Source organism: Rattus norvegicus, chromosome 4, assembly GCF_021556685.1.
Source record: "Rattus norvegicus strain SHRSP/BbbUtx chromosome 4, alternate assembly SHRSP_T2T, whole genome shotgun sequence".
Classification (NCBI taxonomy): Eukaryota; Metazoa; Chordata; class Mammalia; order Rodentia; family Muridae; genus Rattus; species Rattus norvegicus.
In genome coordinates, this window is record NC_141537.1 from 53,901,889 (window position 1) to 53,918,365 (window position 16,477).

Sequence of the window (16,477 nt, forward strand, 5' to 3'; positions counted from 1 at the left end):
CAAATTCTAATACATAATATTTAAAAAACTGTAAATAAAAATCCAAGGATAAGCCATAGCACATCTGTGTGCTGTGAGTAATAGGAAATACAGCTTAAAAAGATACTTACATCAAAACCTGTATTTGGATCCCAACCAACATGTCCAATGTGCCTAGCATGGAAAACAGATAAAATCAGAAAAGTAAACGCAAACAAGGACTTGTGAAATATGCATAAAAATACTTGAAATGTGTTGTATACAGCCCAATTTCTTTTGTTTCTAGACAATTCTTGCAGACATCTTTCACGCTACTTATACATCAAAGTGAAAAAAAACATTATTTTCAAGGATTTAAAAAATAGTTATATCTAATTTTTTCCAAATGGATAGAGAAGTAAACTGTCAGATTTATGGAACAAAACTGGCTTGTTAGTACACACTGTACACTTGGAATTCTAGGCCAACTTGGGTGACACAGAAGATCCAAACTGTCTCAAGAAACAACATAAAACTCCCAAATATCTCTAACTATTAAAAAGGGATAGACATGGGTGTTCTTCCCTGGAAGCCTGCTCCTTTGGAGTTTTTACTTTTTCTTAATCTATTCATTCTGTGCAAAAATAGGAAAACAAACAAAACAAAAACCCAAACTGATGAGCATACAAGTCATTCCCTTATATTTTACATATGCTATGCCTCCCAAAGGTTCATGTGTCGGACCCAGCTAGTGGTATCATCTGAAAGGTGGCAGAACCTTTATGAGTAGAGCCTTGCTAGAGGAGTACATCTCTGGTGACAGACTGAAGTTTTATAGCGTGGCCCCACTTCCTGTTCTCTCTGCATCTCAAATGCCAGGCTGCTCTCACACTCCTGTATGAAGCCAAGTTTCTCCATCATGATGGCTGACCTTCCCTTAAGAAAAGTAACCAAAGTAAACTTCCTCCTCTAAGTTGTTCTTTGTTGGAATATTCTACCACAACAGATATTTTATGGCAACTATTAACAAAGACCCTCCTAAACCAAAATTCTATAATTAGTTAGAAGTCCAGAACAGCTCAGCGTACATAAGAAGAATGAAGGTCAAGCTGGGTGCAGTCGTGCACACCCAGAACCACCTACTGCTCTGGAAGCTAAGGCGGAACATCCCAGATGCAAGGCCAGCCTGGCACACGCAAGGCCACTCTTTTCTTTCTAATGATGAGAACACAGAAGACGAGTCTTACTGGAAATTACTTGGTGTTCCAATATCTGCCTTGGTTAATCTCTTCTTTTTAGCTTTTCCTTTCTTCTTTTCTTTGGTGTGGGAGATGTTGTTGACTTGTGAACCATAAAACCTGTTTGTTGTGATTTCTGGATTTTTTATGTCAACTGTAGCCATGGGTAGATTGGGACCTATAAAGAGAGCCAAAATGGTCTGAGAGACACATTAAGAAAATAATCTTATAGAATCATAATTTATAATTTACTGTATAATGTATTCGACTTAAAAATTCTTGTATCTCTCATACTTTAAGTCAGCACATTCTTTAATACACAATTCTCTGACAAATTCTTCTCTGAAGCCAAGTTTCCCTTAAGTTCATTACATTAGTGACGGTTTTCAAAATGTTTCAAAATATCGCTATTAGTTATAGATAGGAATCAAAGTTGAGACTTTTGCATTGGTTTGAATGAAATATACATTTGAATGCTTAAGTCTGCAGTTGGTGAAACTCTTTGGGGTGGATTAGGAAGTGTGGCCTTGTTGGGGGAGGAATGGCCGTGTTATAGGAGGTATGTCACTGCAGGAGGGCTTTGAGATTTCAAGAGCCCATATCATTCTATTAGCTCTTGCCCTCGGGTCAAGATGTAAGCTCTTGGTTCCTGCCCCAGCACTATGCTGGCCTGTTTGCTGCATGTTCTCCACTGTGATGGTCATGGACTCTAGCCTCACGCTACAGTCATAAGCCCTGAATTAAGCATCTTTTATAAGTTTCCTGGTCATGCTGTTTTACCACAGCAATAAAAACTTAATCAGGACAGGCAGCATCTTGGCTGATTAGTGTTGACATAAAACTTTGAAACCTCTCTCTCCATTCATTCCCTGAGAGGGCAGGCGGGCTCACTGTGCTCAAACCTCGTGCCAACAATCAATTACACTTACTATTGCTTTCTACCTGTAGGAAAAACCTGGAATCATGGTAATCTGCTACATGAACACAAGGCACTGTATCTCTGATAAGCTTTTCTAATGAGCCTTTCCTTTAGACCACACTGTATATAGTTCCACAATTAAGGACTCCTGGAAGCTGCAGCCCATTGTCTGTGGCACCAGACAGAGATAGATGGAATCCATCCCTTCTAGTTTTCTGTGCTTATTTTGCTTGCCATCTCTTCGCTACACTGCATATTTTCAATAAGAACGACTATCTATTGAGTCTCATGAATTCCCCTTATGAGCCTCTAACTATGGGAGTCGCCTTAGGAACCCCCAACACAATTATAAAGTATTAAATAGAAACCCTAATAAAATATAGCAGTAGTTCTTAACCTTCCTAATGCTGCAACCCTTTAAATACAGTTCCTCATTCTCATGACCCCCAACCATAAAATCATTTCGTTGCTACTCCATAATCATAATTTTGCTACTATTGCCAAAGGGGTCACAACTCTCAGGTTGAGAGCTGCTAAATTATTAGCTGATATACAAGTGATTATATCATTTGACTAAAATTCTTCAATTATGTTGAAAGTCTCAATTGTACTGGAATCATTAAAGGTATCTGAATTCCTGATTTATATCTTATTTGGAAAAGCAGCTCATGTATTTCTGAAGAAAGTTAAGAATGAACAGGAAGCTAGGAAGGCCAACCTGAGCTTAAGATCAGACTGATCTGCACGAACGACAACAAACAGAAAACCAAAAGCGAGCGAGCAAGGAGGACAGGAAGATATGAGCTACTCCTTCCTAATCCAAGACAACTGTCACAAGAAAAGAGGTTTCAGTATGTTTATGGACAGCAGACAGTTCATTTTAATCATAATCTTAATTTCAAATCTAAAGGAACTCAAGCTTTTGTTTAATTATAATGAAAACAGAACATTGTACTAAGGTTACAGGGCTGAGAAAGAGGTGGCACAGAGGTCTACTGAGGCAGATAACCAAACTACATTTTAGGACTATATGTAACTACTACATAAAGTGTCTCTTTGACAGTTCTATTTTTAAAAGAGCTGATAAGCTAACAGAGCAACCATAGTTACGGTGTCCACTGCCACCTAGTGGTGACATACCAAAATGCAGTAATGCTAAAACAAAGCTACTGCTCACAGTGGAGAGTGCAAAACTTGCTGGACTGAAAAAAAAAAAATTAAAACTCACCACTCACACTGTATATGTGATATGTTGGTACACTATATATTTTTATAAGTTGAAAGGATGAATATATCGGCAATACTGGCAGCATAATTTTGCCCTTTAACAATACTATGAAAAAACCAAACCAAAAACCCCTTCTCACTTATTGAATAAAAACAAGTTAGTACTATTACATCAAAAGGTTAAAACTATAAAACTAAAGACTTAAAGCCAAGAGCAGTCTTTAATGCCAGCACTTGGGAGGTAGAGGCAAGAGGATCTCTGTGAGTTCAAGGCCAGCCTGATCTATATAGTGAGTTCTAGAACAGTCAGGGCTGTGTAGAAGTGGTTTCAAAAATCAACCACCCACCCAAGAACAATCCAAGAAAGACATGAAAATTATGAGTCTCTCAGTAGGAATATTCAAATTGTATCTATTCACAGAAATTAGGTGCCAGTTTATAAATACATGTGGATATTGAAATAAATGTTTCCAAAAATTTTAATTATATGATTTCATGTATTTTAATATTTCAAGTTGTTTTCTCAAAATTAGATGGTCCCCCTACAAAGTCTTTACAACTAGTACTCAATATATGCTCACCAAACACAATATAATAAACATCCCAAACATTACAATACTGACATCTATTAGGAAAAACATCTAAACTGCATTAAAGGTTCACACATGAATGAATGACCCAAGTCTTAGCTGTTTCTTTTGCCTCTCCTACATATCTTCTAAGCCTGGAATTCTCCTTTAAAGTCATTTTAACATAATAGTGATTAAGGCCTACTCATGAGTCAGGTCACTTGGGAAGAATCCCCCTCCCATCTTAACAGTGGAGCAACTTATTATATATTCTTATTTTTCATCTATTACCCGAAAGTAAAACAGTATTAATAAATATACAGTCTACATAATAAATATACAGTCTACAAGAATTAAATTGTAATTTAAAACTTTTTTATCAATAATCATAAAAAGCTTACCATTTGGAGCATCTCGTCTTTTTTCTGTTAGAATAAAAAAAAGCATTAAAAACAGACATATATATATATCTAATAAAAGTAAAAACTTTGTAATATACTTCATTAAACTCTTACTCTTGAGGTAATGTGTAGATGGTTAAGGAATCCTTCTGAAGAACAGACAAGTATGAAGATATCCAAATAAAATAAAAAACTTACTCAGAACTTAAGATTACAATGTGAGTGATGCCATGAAGGCTGGACTGGGGTACACAGGGAAAGGAGCCGGTCAGCACGTCTGTCAGGGTTGTCATGATAAAGCCTCACAGTGTAAGTCTGTGAGCTGGAGCAAGTCTCAGTTGGGAGGACAAGTGACATGATGAAACCTACATTCAAAGGACTGTGTGCAGAGATAGCAAGGGAAGCAACGGACAACAGACTAGGAAACCAATGGCACGTGGAGAGCAGCTGTTAAGCTAATGACAAACAAGCTACGGTTAATACAATGAACCACAGAGGGTAGGTCTTGGGTAAGGGACTAAAGCGAACAGAGAGATCTCATTAGGAAAGGAAAACAATAAATATTTGTGGATGGATAGTGAGGTTTTCTGGGAAGATCCAGTGGAAATGGGAAGGGAGTGGGAGGGAACATGGGAAGAGACGGATAAAATTAAGGGGCATTTGAGACGCGCGCATGCACGCACGCGTGCGCATGTAGACACACACACACACACACACACACACACACACACACACACACACACACACACAGGATCGAAAGTGAAATTGCCAAATTAATGCAAGAGACAAAGGCCCCCCCCCACCCCCTTCAACTTTTTGTTTGTTGGAGGCAGGTCTTGCTAGGTGGCACTGGCTGACATAGAAATTCTATGTTGGTCAGGCTGACCTTTATATCCATATACAATTCTGCAACTGCCTCCTAAGTGCTCAGGTTATAGGCATGCACAACCATGACCTACTGGGTTAAAGAATTTTAAACAAATATAATTTCTACATATTTTTCTAATATAAACTTTTCTGACATTATAAGAAATATCAGTGACTAGTGTAATAAAAAAATGAGCTCATAAATAACAAACCCCATCAGTAATGCTCAATTGGTGGCTAAATTAAAAGTCCTTACTAACGGAATATATAGACATAATATTCCATCTCATGATCAGATGAAGCAACAAATCTGATCATTTAATGGAGTAATTTCTATACTGTTAATATTTAGTTTTCATAGTGACATTAATCTCTGCATGCAAAATGGTTATTACTTAAATATAAAATATGCTTAGATAAATAAAAGGTAAGTTTCTAGAGCAATTTCTGCAGACAATAACCTGAGTTAGAAGCATTTAAGTGAAACAAATCAGAACGGTTTGGCTGAGTAACAAAGAGTCTGCGGCTCCTGTGAGACATTTGCAGAGCGCTATTAACAAAACAGTGTTAATATGTGGAGGGTGGGATGTCTTAGTATCATAGGACGACTCATACTGCAACAAGGAGTAGTGTTCAAATCCTAACACATACTGAAGAGGACATATAACTTAGTGAACTGCAAGCGCATTACTTAGGACAATTAAATCTATAACTGTATCCCAGAACTACTTCAAAAATGTGGAACCAGTAAGACTAAAGAGACAGCCTTAGAGAGATAAAAGGTTACAAATGGTATATAGTGAGAAAAAGAAAACACATCAGTTGTTTACTAGCTAGAACCCTGTGACTAAGGTAAAAAAAGGAGGAGACAAGGTATGAAGAGCCAGCCAACAGTGACCAACTCAGCTGTACCCTTAAGGCCATGTTCTCTGTGCAGCTGAAACAATTAAAAGTTTAGACAGCCACTATATGCAGGACAATTCCTCTACTTCAAAAATGTCAGTTATTCTGACTAAAGCATTTCACAAAGGTCCACTAGATACTAATCACAAAATGTCACTAAATCCAACTCTAGAGACTCAGAGAGACAACACAGTACATAATGGTGCTTGCCTGGCAAGTGTGAAGTCTAGAGTTAGGATTCCAGATTTCATGAAAAAGCTTTGCAGGTGGCAAAGAAAGGGAGGGAAAGGAAGAGGGGGAGGGGAAGGGGGAGGGAGGAGAAGGAGAGGGACAGGAAGAAAGGGAAGAGGAGACGGGGAAGAGAAGAAGTCCCAGTGAGGATCCAGTATTAAGAGCACACATAGGAGCCACAGGCCTCAGACCAGAACAACGACTCACTGCAATGAACACTTGCAAGGAAAGCTGTTTGGACCAAAGGGTATCTGTGTGACGTGCTGCACTCTCTGTGATGAGATTTTGTTTTGTTTTGTTTCATTTTGTTTTTTAGTCTTTGTTTTCATCTGGGGGGAGGTTGCAAGGGTAGAGAACAGCTTTGGATAGACAGAGAGATGTGTGGGATTGGGGTACATGATGTGAAATTCACAACAATAAAAAGTTTAAAAAACATACTGATAATATACTGGGATATTTGAACACTGAGTATTTGGCAATATTAAATAATTATTTTTTCTTGTAATAATTTAAAAAAGACTAAAACTGCAAAATATACTTAAATATGTTTTTTGAATGCCATTAATGCAAATTTAGGAGTGGCTGAACATAAAATTTTATTTGTAAAAAAGGTTACTGAAATTAAAATATTTCTTTTGAAGTAGGTACCATGGAAATTTGTTGTAGAGAAAGCCAGACAATAACTATTCAGGCTATATGAGCTTTGCCACAACACTAACTGTGCCGGGACAAACACTAGCCATTGCCTGTATGCATATGGATGATAAAGCCAGATGCCCACAGTTCACACAGTAACATGCTGAACCAGTGTGGCCTTGGCTGGGACAGTGAGATGGCTCCTGCTCCTGGGACAGGGGTGAGCCTCCATGACTATCGATGGCTGCTTTGAGCATAAGGCTTGTTTGTGTGATAATGTACAGGTTTTCTGGAACCAGTTCTAGCAGTGGAGGACTCTTTCCCGCCCCGAGGAATGTCCTTCCTGTAAACATTAATGATGCCATAAAGGTTAGTAAGAGCATGAGTCCAGGAGTTGAGGATGTAGTTAATGTCTCAGCAAAATGATACAGGCTGGGACCTTCTGGACAGCCCTTACGGCTATGGGAAAGAGCTCTAAATACATGAGTTACAAAATATGTAATTTCTCAACTATGCAAAAAATGCAATATGAATTATGAGGTGCTTTAAGAATCTAAAGGAACAAGTGCTATGTATGCTATGAGCCAGCTTGTCAGAAAGGTACAGACAGGCAGATGCCAATGCAGGAAGATTCCTAAGTTCAAGGTCAGCTTGGGATAGAGCAAGGTTATACTCAGTCATGGTGGAAATGGTAATTTTGGGACAGGGCCTCTAAATTTTTTTGCAATGTTAAGAAAAAAATGTATGCTTGCTGTCTCCTAAGAATCAAAGGGCTGGGGGTGGGGTGGGAGGTCATGGGATACAGATTCATAGAATAATCAAAAGGGAACCTAGAATAAATAACTTCATTGATATGTAAACAGAAAACCGATTTTGGCTTGCATGAGATGTGCTGGCAGAAAGCAATAGCAGCTCTTTAGAATTTTCTCTAGTGAGAGCTGAATTATCTGAAGATGTCGAAGAGTGAAAACAGTTCTTCTTCAATAATTTTTTTAAACAGGATTTCTGACTTGGTCAGAAGGATCCAATGTTTTATAGCAGCTTTTCTGACTTTGGTCAGCGAGCGCACTCTGCATGAGCCTTGCTCCCAGTCTGGGAAGCCACCTCAGCAGAACCCAGGCTGCCAGTTTGGACCACGATTTGACTTTGAGAATCACATCTGCCTGATAACTAGTTTGCTGGTTCATGTGATGTATATAATGCAAAAGGAAAAGCAAGGAGGTATTTACCAGATTTCCTTTGTCGTCGACCCAACAGGTCTGTAACTGCTTTTCGGAACTTTTTTGCTTCTTCTTCATTGGCAAAATTAAGAGCTACTTGACAAGTCTGAAGTATTTCCATCAAAAAGAACAAACAAGAAAGTTCATGAACTTAGCTTTATAAACCAAAAATAATGACAATCCATGGAAGCACACAAGGAGCAAAGTTACATTTTAAGTAACTTCAAGGCAAAAAGCTCAGAAAAGGTAAAGTAAGACTATCAGAAAAGCTTCCTTACTTGGCAAAAACTTAACAACTAAATACTTTGTCTTCAGCAAAAAAATTACATTTGGTTTCAACAGAACTTTATAAACAACATAGATTGAACAAAGGCAACTGTGGTGGTTTGAATGAAAATGGCCCCTGTAAGGTCACTGGCTTCACTGCCTAGTTCCCAGTTGAAATGTGGCCTAACTGGACTGTTAGGCACACTGTGGGTGGGCCCTGAGGTTCCAAAAACTGGACTCATTCCCAGTCAGCTCTTTTTGCCCCATGCTTGTGGATTAGAGGTAAGCTCTCAGTTACTGCTCCTGAGTTCACTGTAGCTGTGATTATTGTCATGATGGTCACAGACTCACCCTCTCAAACTGTTAGCTCCAAAGAAATCCTTTCCTCTGTAAGTTGCCTTACCTGTGCTATTTCTTCACAGCAACAGAAAAGTAATTAAGACAGCAGCCAATAGGAAAATTACCAAGATAAAAAGAAAATAGGACTTACATCTCCAGCAAAGGTATGAAAATATCCTCTAGGACTATTATATACAAAGTTATTGTATAGCTCTTGTTCCCACAGTAATTTCCCATCCTAGAAAAAGAAAAAAAGTTAAAATCTACTAAAAAAATTCTTCTAGGATTAAAAAGGAGACAACTCCTTAAAGGGACTGTTTTTATAAACAAAGACTTTTAGGAACATATATTTGTCATATACATATAACATACACAATACAGTAACTAAATGGAACCTGTTTATAAGTGGTTTCATTCAGCAGGGCAAGCATTTCCAAGTACAGCACTTAGCAGAGTACAGAACTAGGCTCACTGGAATAGGGACATCACTCTAGGCAAGTGAGATAGATGCTCCACTGTGTAACTCCGTTAGCTAAGCTTTCGGTCATGTTCTACCAAATGTCACAGTAATACTGTTACCCTTTTCCTCAATTACAGATGCAGAATAATCCAATACACTGTCTCTGGGCTGTTCGGTAATACTCTGAATTCTAGACCTCTGCAGAGTGGCCTAAGGAGACACTAGTTCAAGTACTATCAACCATGCAGCAGCAAGACAGGTGATTGAAACATAACAAATTTAACCAAGAGATGAGAGTTCTACATACTACCATATCTACAGACACAATGTAAGAAATCTACTTATTCTTCATGCCAAAGGTGGGTAATTATAATTAGTAAGCAATGGCTACCTCCAATCAGAATTAAATAGTGAGAAAAATGTAATCACTGCCGATTTGAAACCCAAAACTCCAACTACATCACAAATTTAAAATATGAAAAATCAACAGCTGAGGTTGCCAGCACTGAGGAGCTTTGCTCATAAACACACATCACTGCTCATTGAGAAGAGCGCTAGGTTTGGAGGTTGCAAGACCTGCCCTACTTGAGGCCAAGGAGAAGAAACCATGAAGGCAGCAGGCAATGGATGCATCACCTGGAAAAAAGCATGCGGCCCACAACTGTGATTATGACATGGTGTCCTACTCTGTAAATGAACAGTCCCTAAAGAATGGAGATTAAATCTTTCTGGAAGTTCTTTGATAAACTCTAATAAGTGGATAAAGTATAATTTAATAAAAAGAAAGAACCAAAAAAAATCTGCTATAAATTCATGTATGACTGCTACCGTGGGCATCTCTCTTTTTAGTGCAGTGGTATAGTTACTCTGTTGTGGAAGAGTGCGTCTTACTGCTGATACAATTGTTGAAATACAAAGCTACTTGCAGGTTCTCTTTCAGACTATGCACCATATTCTTTCTTCCCTAAAAGGACTGTCACAGTCAGTCAGTGCTGGTGATGGGAACATGCCACATCTCTCAGCTGTGTGTTAGGAGTCACAGATTTTAAGAAGCATTAACTAAAGTACCATAACTTAAATTCCACATTCAATACAATGCTTTCTAAGAGGTAAACAAGTTAGGATCCAGAGAAGTACCACACAGTAGCAGTGCGCAGGCTCAATGTCAGGTTTTATTTGCCGATTTATTTTTGTCCTATTCTACTTATTGCCACATTTACGTACTAACTATGGAGAAGGTTTAGTATTTTTACAGGCACAGAGACTTCCCTTTAGCAAAATGATCACTTTATAAGTAACAGTGTATACAAAGCTAAAATATTTGCTGTTCCCTGAAAGGACTAACTTATGAGCAAGATGAATAAGAGGCTGTGAGGAAAGTCCAAGACAAAAGGCCTAAGTAAAAAGTGCTATTATATTTGATGCAGTGAGAAGAAAAAATACATCACTAGTGCAGGCCACGTTTATCAGAGGTACACAATCGAAGGCATTCCACTGATACCTGGAACCTATCTACAGCTTTCCCTGTAGAAAAATATTTACAATAAAGTTTAATGTATGCTTGAGGTATAGTAAGAACAGTAATAAACAAACCAACAATGTGTAATAAAGTAACACTGTGTAATAAAGTAACAATGTGTAATAAAAGTTATGCAAAACTAAAGGTTTGTTTCAGGATCTTTTTTCCTTTTAAAACTGTCTGCAGGATGTGATCATTTCATTTGAAAAGATAAGGTCACTCTACCCTGAAAGAAACCCAGCCTAACCTTGCTTCAAGCACCAGGGTGGAGAGATACCCAGGGGGTCCCCCACCTACACAGAGGAAAGGGGGAGGGGGGGGAAGGGCTGTGAGAGGGGGCAGTGAGCTGGATGTAGTGAGTAAGTAAAAGATAAAGTGAAAGAAAGGAAGAAAGAAAGGAAGAAAGAGAGAAAGAAAGAGAGAAAAAGAGAGAAAGACAGACAGACAGACAGACAGACAGACAGACAGATAAACCAAGTTTAGCTGGGCAGTGATGCACACCTTTAATCCCAACCCTCTGGAGGAATTGGCAAGTGGATTTTTGTAAATTCAAGGCCAGCTGGTCTACAAAGGGAGTTCCAAGACAGCCAGGGCTACACAGAGAAACCCTGTCTCATGAAGTCAGAAAAAAACAAAACAAACAAACAAACAAAAACCCTAAAACCAATATAACAAAAAAAACTCACCTTTTAGCCTAACATAAGCAAAACCTGTCAAGTTCGCAGATACTTCTTCATATTCTATGTTCTTTTCTGACCCGACTCAAAGGAAACACTGCTAAGATTTAGATTTGCGAGCAATGCATATAGTATCATGTTGAATATTAAAAAATGTCAAAGAAAAAACAAAAAACTGTGTCTAAAAGCAGATGACTTTAGGTAAGAGAATGTCTCAATATTCTTATCTGGGCTCCAACTCTGTTCCAATATCCATATTTAGGTATCAACAACAAACCTCACTCTTCTAATGATACCAATGTAAACACACACAGGACAATCAGAACATCTACACTAAACTATAACCAAGGCAGACAACAACTTAACCACCAAAAATGTTAAAATGAAAACAAAACTTACCTTAATGTCAAATATTCTTAAAAAATAAGATCTCTGAGGATTGTCCTTAACAAGACAAGCAACACCACTGCACTTCTTTGACCACATACAGTTCCGATCAGCTGCATATAACTGCACCACTGCTGAAGACATAGTCTGCAAAAGACCAAGTGAACAGCCATTAACTTCCAAACAATGCTCACAGCCCCTGTGGACATCCTGACTACAACCCTCTGAAGCACTAAGGCTGGACCACCCAACTGTGCTAGTTTCCAGAAAGGGAACACTAATTATCTTAAGTCACTTCTTTTTGAAGTTATAACTAATTTAATACCCATACCAATAATTACTGAAAAGTTACATTTATTGATTCTTAAACTGTTATCTAGAAATATGCACTTACAATACCAAGCCCATGTAATCATCGTTACTGCCATTTTAACCTCACAATACACTCAAGAATCACAACACTAAGGCAGACAAATGATGAATCAGATAGATAAACTCTAAGTGAGAAAGCTAAAATATGCAATATTATACTATATTATATAATATATTCTCACATCCCCTTAATTATACTGCATTTTGAGGGCATGGACATTTAAATGGTGGGACAATCCTATCAGGAAAAGCCGACTTCTATAAAACAATAGGACAGTTTTTAATGTTAAAGTTCTGAAGGTAGCTACTTATTTCTCTTAAAGTGGCACTCACATACAGAGACGGCACTAACAAATCTGAAAATAACAACAATAGCTTCTAGACCACTAACCTCATTCCTAAACCAAAATACAGAACCAGCTATGAAAATAATTATTTTTAAATGTAAATATTAAAGTAAATTATTTCATGAGTCATTTCCCAGTTTAATTACATAGTAGTGGGTTCCATTATAACATTTTCATAAGGCACAAAATGTACTTTGATAATGTGTACTTCCCATAACCCTTTCTTGTTCTCCCTCCCAAATGATCCTTTTCTTTCTACCAGTTCCCTTCCACTTCATGAATCCTGAGATTTTAAACACATACAATCTAAATGATCGCAAGTAGGATCAGATTAAGTAACTATGATGTGTAAGTTCAATAAAAAATGGGCACTGTATAAAGCAGCAGACTTGGAGGTATATTATATTGGTACCATGTAATTACATCTGGAAACTTCTTTCTAGCAAAAGAACTTCTTTTAACTATTATATAAATAAATCTTTAATTATGTCAAAATCAGGAATGTAAGATCAGTAGACTACAAGTTTATATAGACATTCTAGGTTACCATGTTCAATGCTGTATTTTTAATTAAAATAACTCACCTAAGCTTCATGTAGAGAACTGGGAGATCTCCACAGGAAACATCATTAAAGATTATGAAGACAGCCTTGAAAGTGAACAGCATGTTCGCTGGGACGCCAGTGTACACGTGACAGTGAAGAATGTGAGCATGTGAGCACACGCCTGCCTGCCTCTATACCAGTTCTCAACCTGCAGCATGACCCTTCTGCACGTCACATTTTACATATCTTGCACATCCGATATTTACATTACTATTTACTGAATAGCAAAATTACAATTATGAAGCAACAACTAAATTATTTTATGGTTGGGGGTCACCGCAACATAAAAAACTGTATTAAAGAACTGCAGCATTATGAAGAGTGAGAACCACTTGCATCCTCATTAAAGAAAACTTCAACAAAGAAAGAAAGACAGCATCAAATACCACTCAGTGGGGGAAGGGGGCAAAAGCCACTAGAATTTGTATATTAGTGAAACTTTAGAGATTAAAGATCTTTGATGCAGTGCTGCCCAGATATATTTCTGAAGAGAAAAACAAAAACCAAAAAAACAATCAAGCCACAAGATACCAAGACACCCGACAATCTTTCTATTTATCTTACTAAAACCTTTCTTTCTTTCTTTCTTTCTTTCTTTCTTTCTTTCTTTCTTTCTTTCTTTCTTCCTTCCTTCCTTCCTTCCTTCCTTCCTTTCTTTCTTTTCTTTTCTTTCTTTCTAGAAGCTGAAATTCTATTGGCAGAAGCCCCTTTGTAAAGCATCAATACAAAGACTATAGAACATCAGGATATGTATGCAAATGCAAAGACAATAAAAGCAAAAGTTTAAATACTGACAAAAAATTTAAAACATATGCAATGAAGACTCAAGGCTTTAATTTTCCACATAGTCTCTCTCTCTCTCTCTCTCTCTCTCTCTCTCTCTCTCACACACACACACACACACACACACACACACACACACACACACACACTCTAAGAAAAACCCAACAATAAGCAATTTTCAGAAATATTTTCAAAAATTTGCTATCAGTATAAATTTATCCACTCCATTTTCTACTTCAAGCTGTCAAAACTTAAAATGGTACATTATAGCATTTTATAAAACCTTTCCTCATTTATTCATAATAACCACATATGCTAGCACATACAATATATTTAATATATAAATTCCAGGTAATAAAATAAAGCAAGTATCCCTTGAATTAGATTAACAGCACTTTAATTAAATCTGTACGATTCCTTCCATGTTTTTAAGGTAATTGAAGGTAATCAACTCTCCTGCTTATCTTTCACGATCAAGGTTATTAATGAAAAACAACCTAGGGACTAGTACTTTGGGATAGACATTCAAGTCTTAATAATCTAAGAAAGGTGATTATGAATCTGTTAAGCAGGAGACAAATGCACTACAACCATGTTTACAGAACCCAACCATTGGAGCCTTATGTATTCCAGATAACTCAGTACTGAGTTAAGTCAGCGAAGTCTTCCTGCTGAGAACTTTCATGTCAGAAACAAAGAGGAGGAGAGGTGGACCCAGGAAGTGAGGAGATTTTCTTCCCACTGCCCTTCCTGGGCTGGCTCTGCAGGCTGCAATCACAGCTCTTTCTCTACAACTTCCCTATGTATCTACTCCTCTGTTATATTGCAGGTCTTACTCCAAGATAGAATAACTTCCCACAGGGATTTTGTATCCGGTAAAAGACTGTAATTTTCCATAGCACCTGAAATATATTTGCAAACCCATACTTATAGTCTAGCCATACTCTGTACGTAAACCTAGACATATTTAATTAAAAATAGCATGTTCTGATTTTGATACTGATACTATGCTCCACAACTACACATGAAGTAAACTCATCATTACCGGGAATGAAATACTACCCCATAGAATACAAAAAGAAGCCGAAAACTAAGCAAATACAAAAGAGGTGGTTGAATTCTTATAAAGTGATCAATCTCAGTGGAGAGGTTTTAAAGTAGACACTACATTTTGTTTAACATCGACCTCAAAATAGAATCTGGAAACTTAGAACATAAAAGCAGCAAGAGCAACAAAAGTGAAGACGAAGCTGCGGTGGGAGAGGAAAAGCAAAACTGACAATGAATGAATCTCAGTGACGAAAACGGAGCCAGACGAAACAGCCACTAAATGATCTTCAACCACTCCATCACTGCATATCAGCTATGTAAAACTACTATGGAAGAATACTGATATACCAAGTGTTTGCTAATTAAGTATCTACTACATATGCAGGATAGTGGTTAAGTATTCCAAATGGAGTTGAAAACAGAAGCAAACTGCACAGACGTAATCCTTGTGAACATGTAGTCTAAGAACACTGTAACTGTTACAGAGGAGAAATGTGGTTGTGCAAGAAAAACATAAAAGCCTAACTATAAAAGGAAGGGTTTCCCAAAGTACTGTTTCACCTAAAAGATGTAAATAAATGGATCAGGGGACAGAAGAGGAAGGTGCTTGGGTACTTTGGGCACAAATGTTTGGAAATTGTGATCTGTTTTCCTGGAAGGCAGAGTTGCTCTAAAAACCTGGGATCAAAGAAAACTAGGTGCCATCAAAGATGAGCTCATTTGCCAAATGGTGAGAAATCAACTGGCATGGTTTCAAGTCATGAAGAAGTAGGTGGCTTGTTTGCAGCAATGGGTAAGGGACACTGAAGACCGCTTCTACTAGAAAACCTATCACCTCTAACAAATAGTTCTAGCTTTTTTTCTCTATCTTGCTTATAACAGACATGTACTTTCAATTTGCAATAAATCACAAGAACTTCAGGCCTTGGCCTTACTACCATTACCAGAACAAATCTGAAGTGAGAAGACATTTCTAAAGAAACACTTTATAGACAAAAAGCCTCACTGATAGCAGTATGCTATTATATAGAGTGTGATCACTGAAAAGTTACAACCCTTACTCAAGTCTCAGGAGGTTCTGAAAATGCAAATTTATAACAAATTGCACATCACCTTTAAGACTTTTAAATTACCTGCACCCACAATAAGAGTCACTGTCAACTACCAATGGCAAGGCTTGCTGTTGTCTCCTGGGTTTACACTAGAGTCAGTCATCTTAGACACACGTAGAGGGGTACTGTTGAGGTTTGGTCTTTTTGTATGTGTTGTAATTCTATTCTTTTTTTTCCATCGGTATTAAATTGGGTATTTATTATTTACATTTCAAATGTTATTCCCTTTCCCGGTTTCCATACCAACATCCCCCTAACCTCTCCCACTCCCCTTCTCTATGGGTGTTCCCCTCCCCATCCTCCTCCCCTAACTGCCCTCCCCCAACAATCATATTCACTGGGGGTCCAGTCTTGGCAGGACCAAGGGCTTCCCCTTCCACTGGTGCTCTT

General features: G+C 37.8%; 1 protein-coding gene across 2 annotated transcripts in view; it reads right to left on the reverse strand.

Annotated features, from left to right (window-relative positions):
- Window positions 1-16,477, reverse strand: part of Wasl (WASP like actin nucleation promoting factor) — a 48,698-nt gene that overhangs the window by 11,416 nt on the left and 20,805 nt on the right. For both annotated transcript variants that reach the window (XM_087659217.1, NM_001110365.1), the window contains 6 exon segments: window positions 11,831-11,965; window positions 8,927-9,013; window positions 8,179-8,275; window positions 4,313-4,336; window positions 1,206-1,374; window positions 111-153 (listed from right to left, as the gene is read on the reverse strand). In XM_087659217.1, coding sequence (XP_087515343.1) covers window positions 111-153; window positions 1,206-1,374; window positions 4,313-4,336; window positions 8,179-8,275; window positions 8,927-9,013; window positions 11,831-11,965 — 555 coding nt within the window.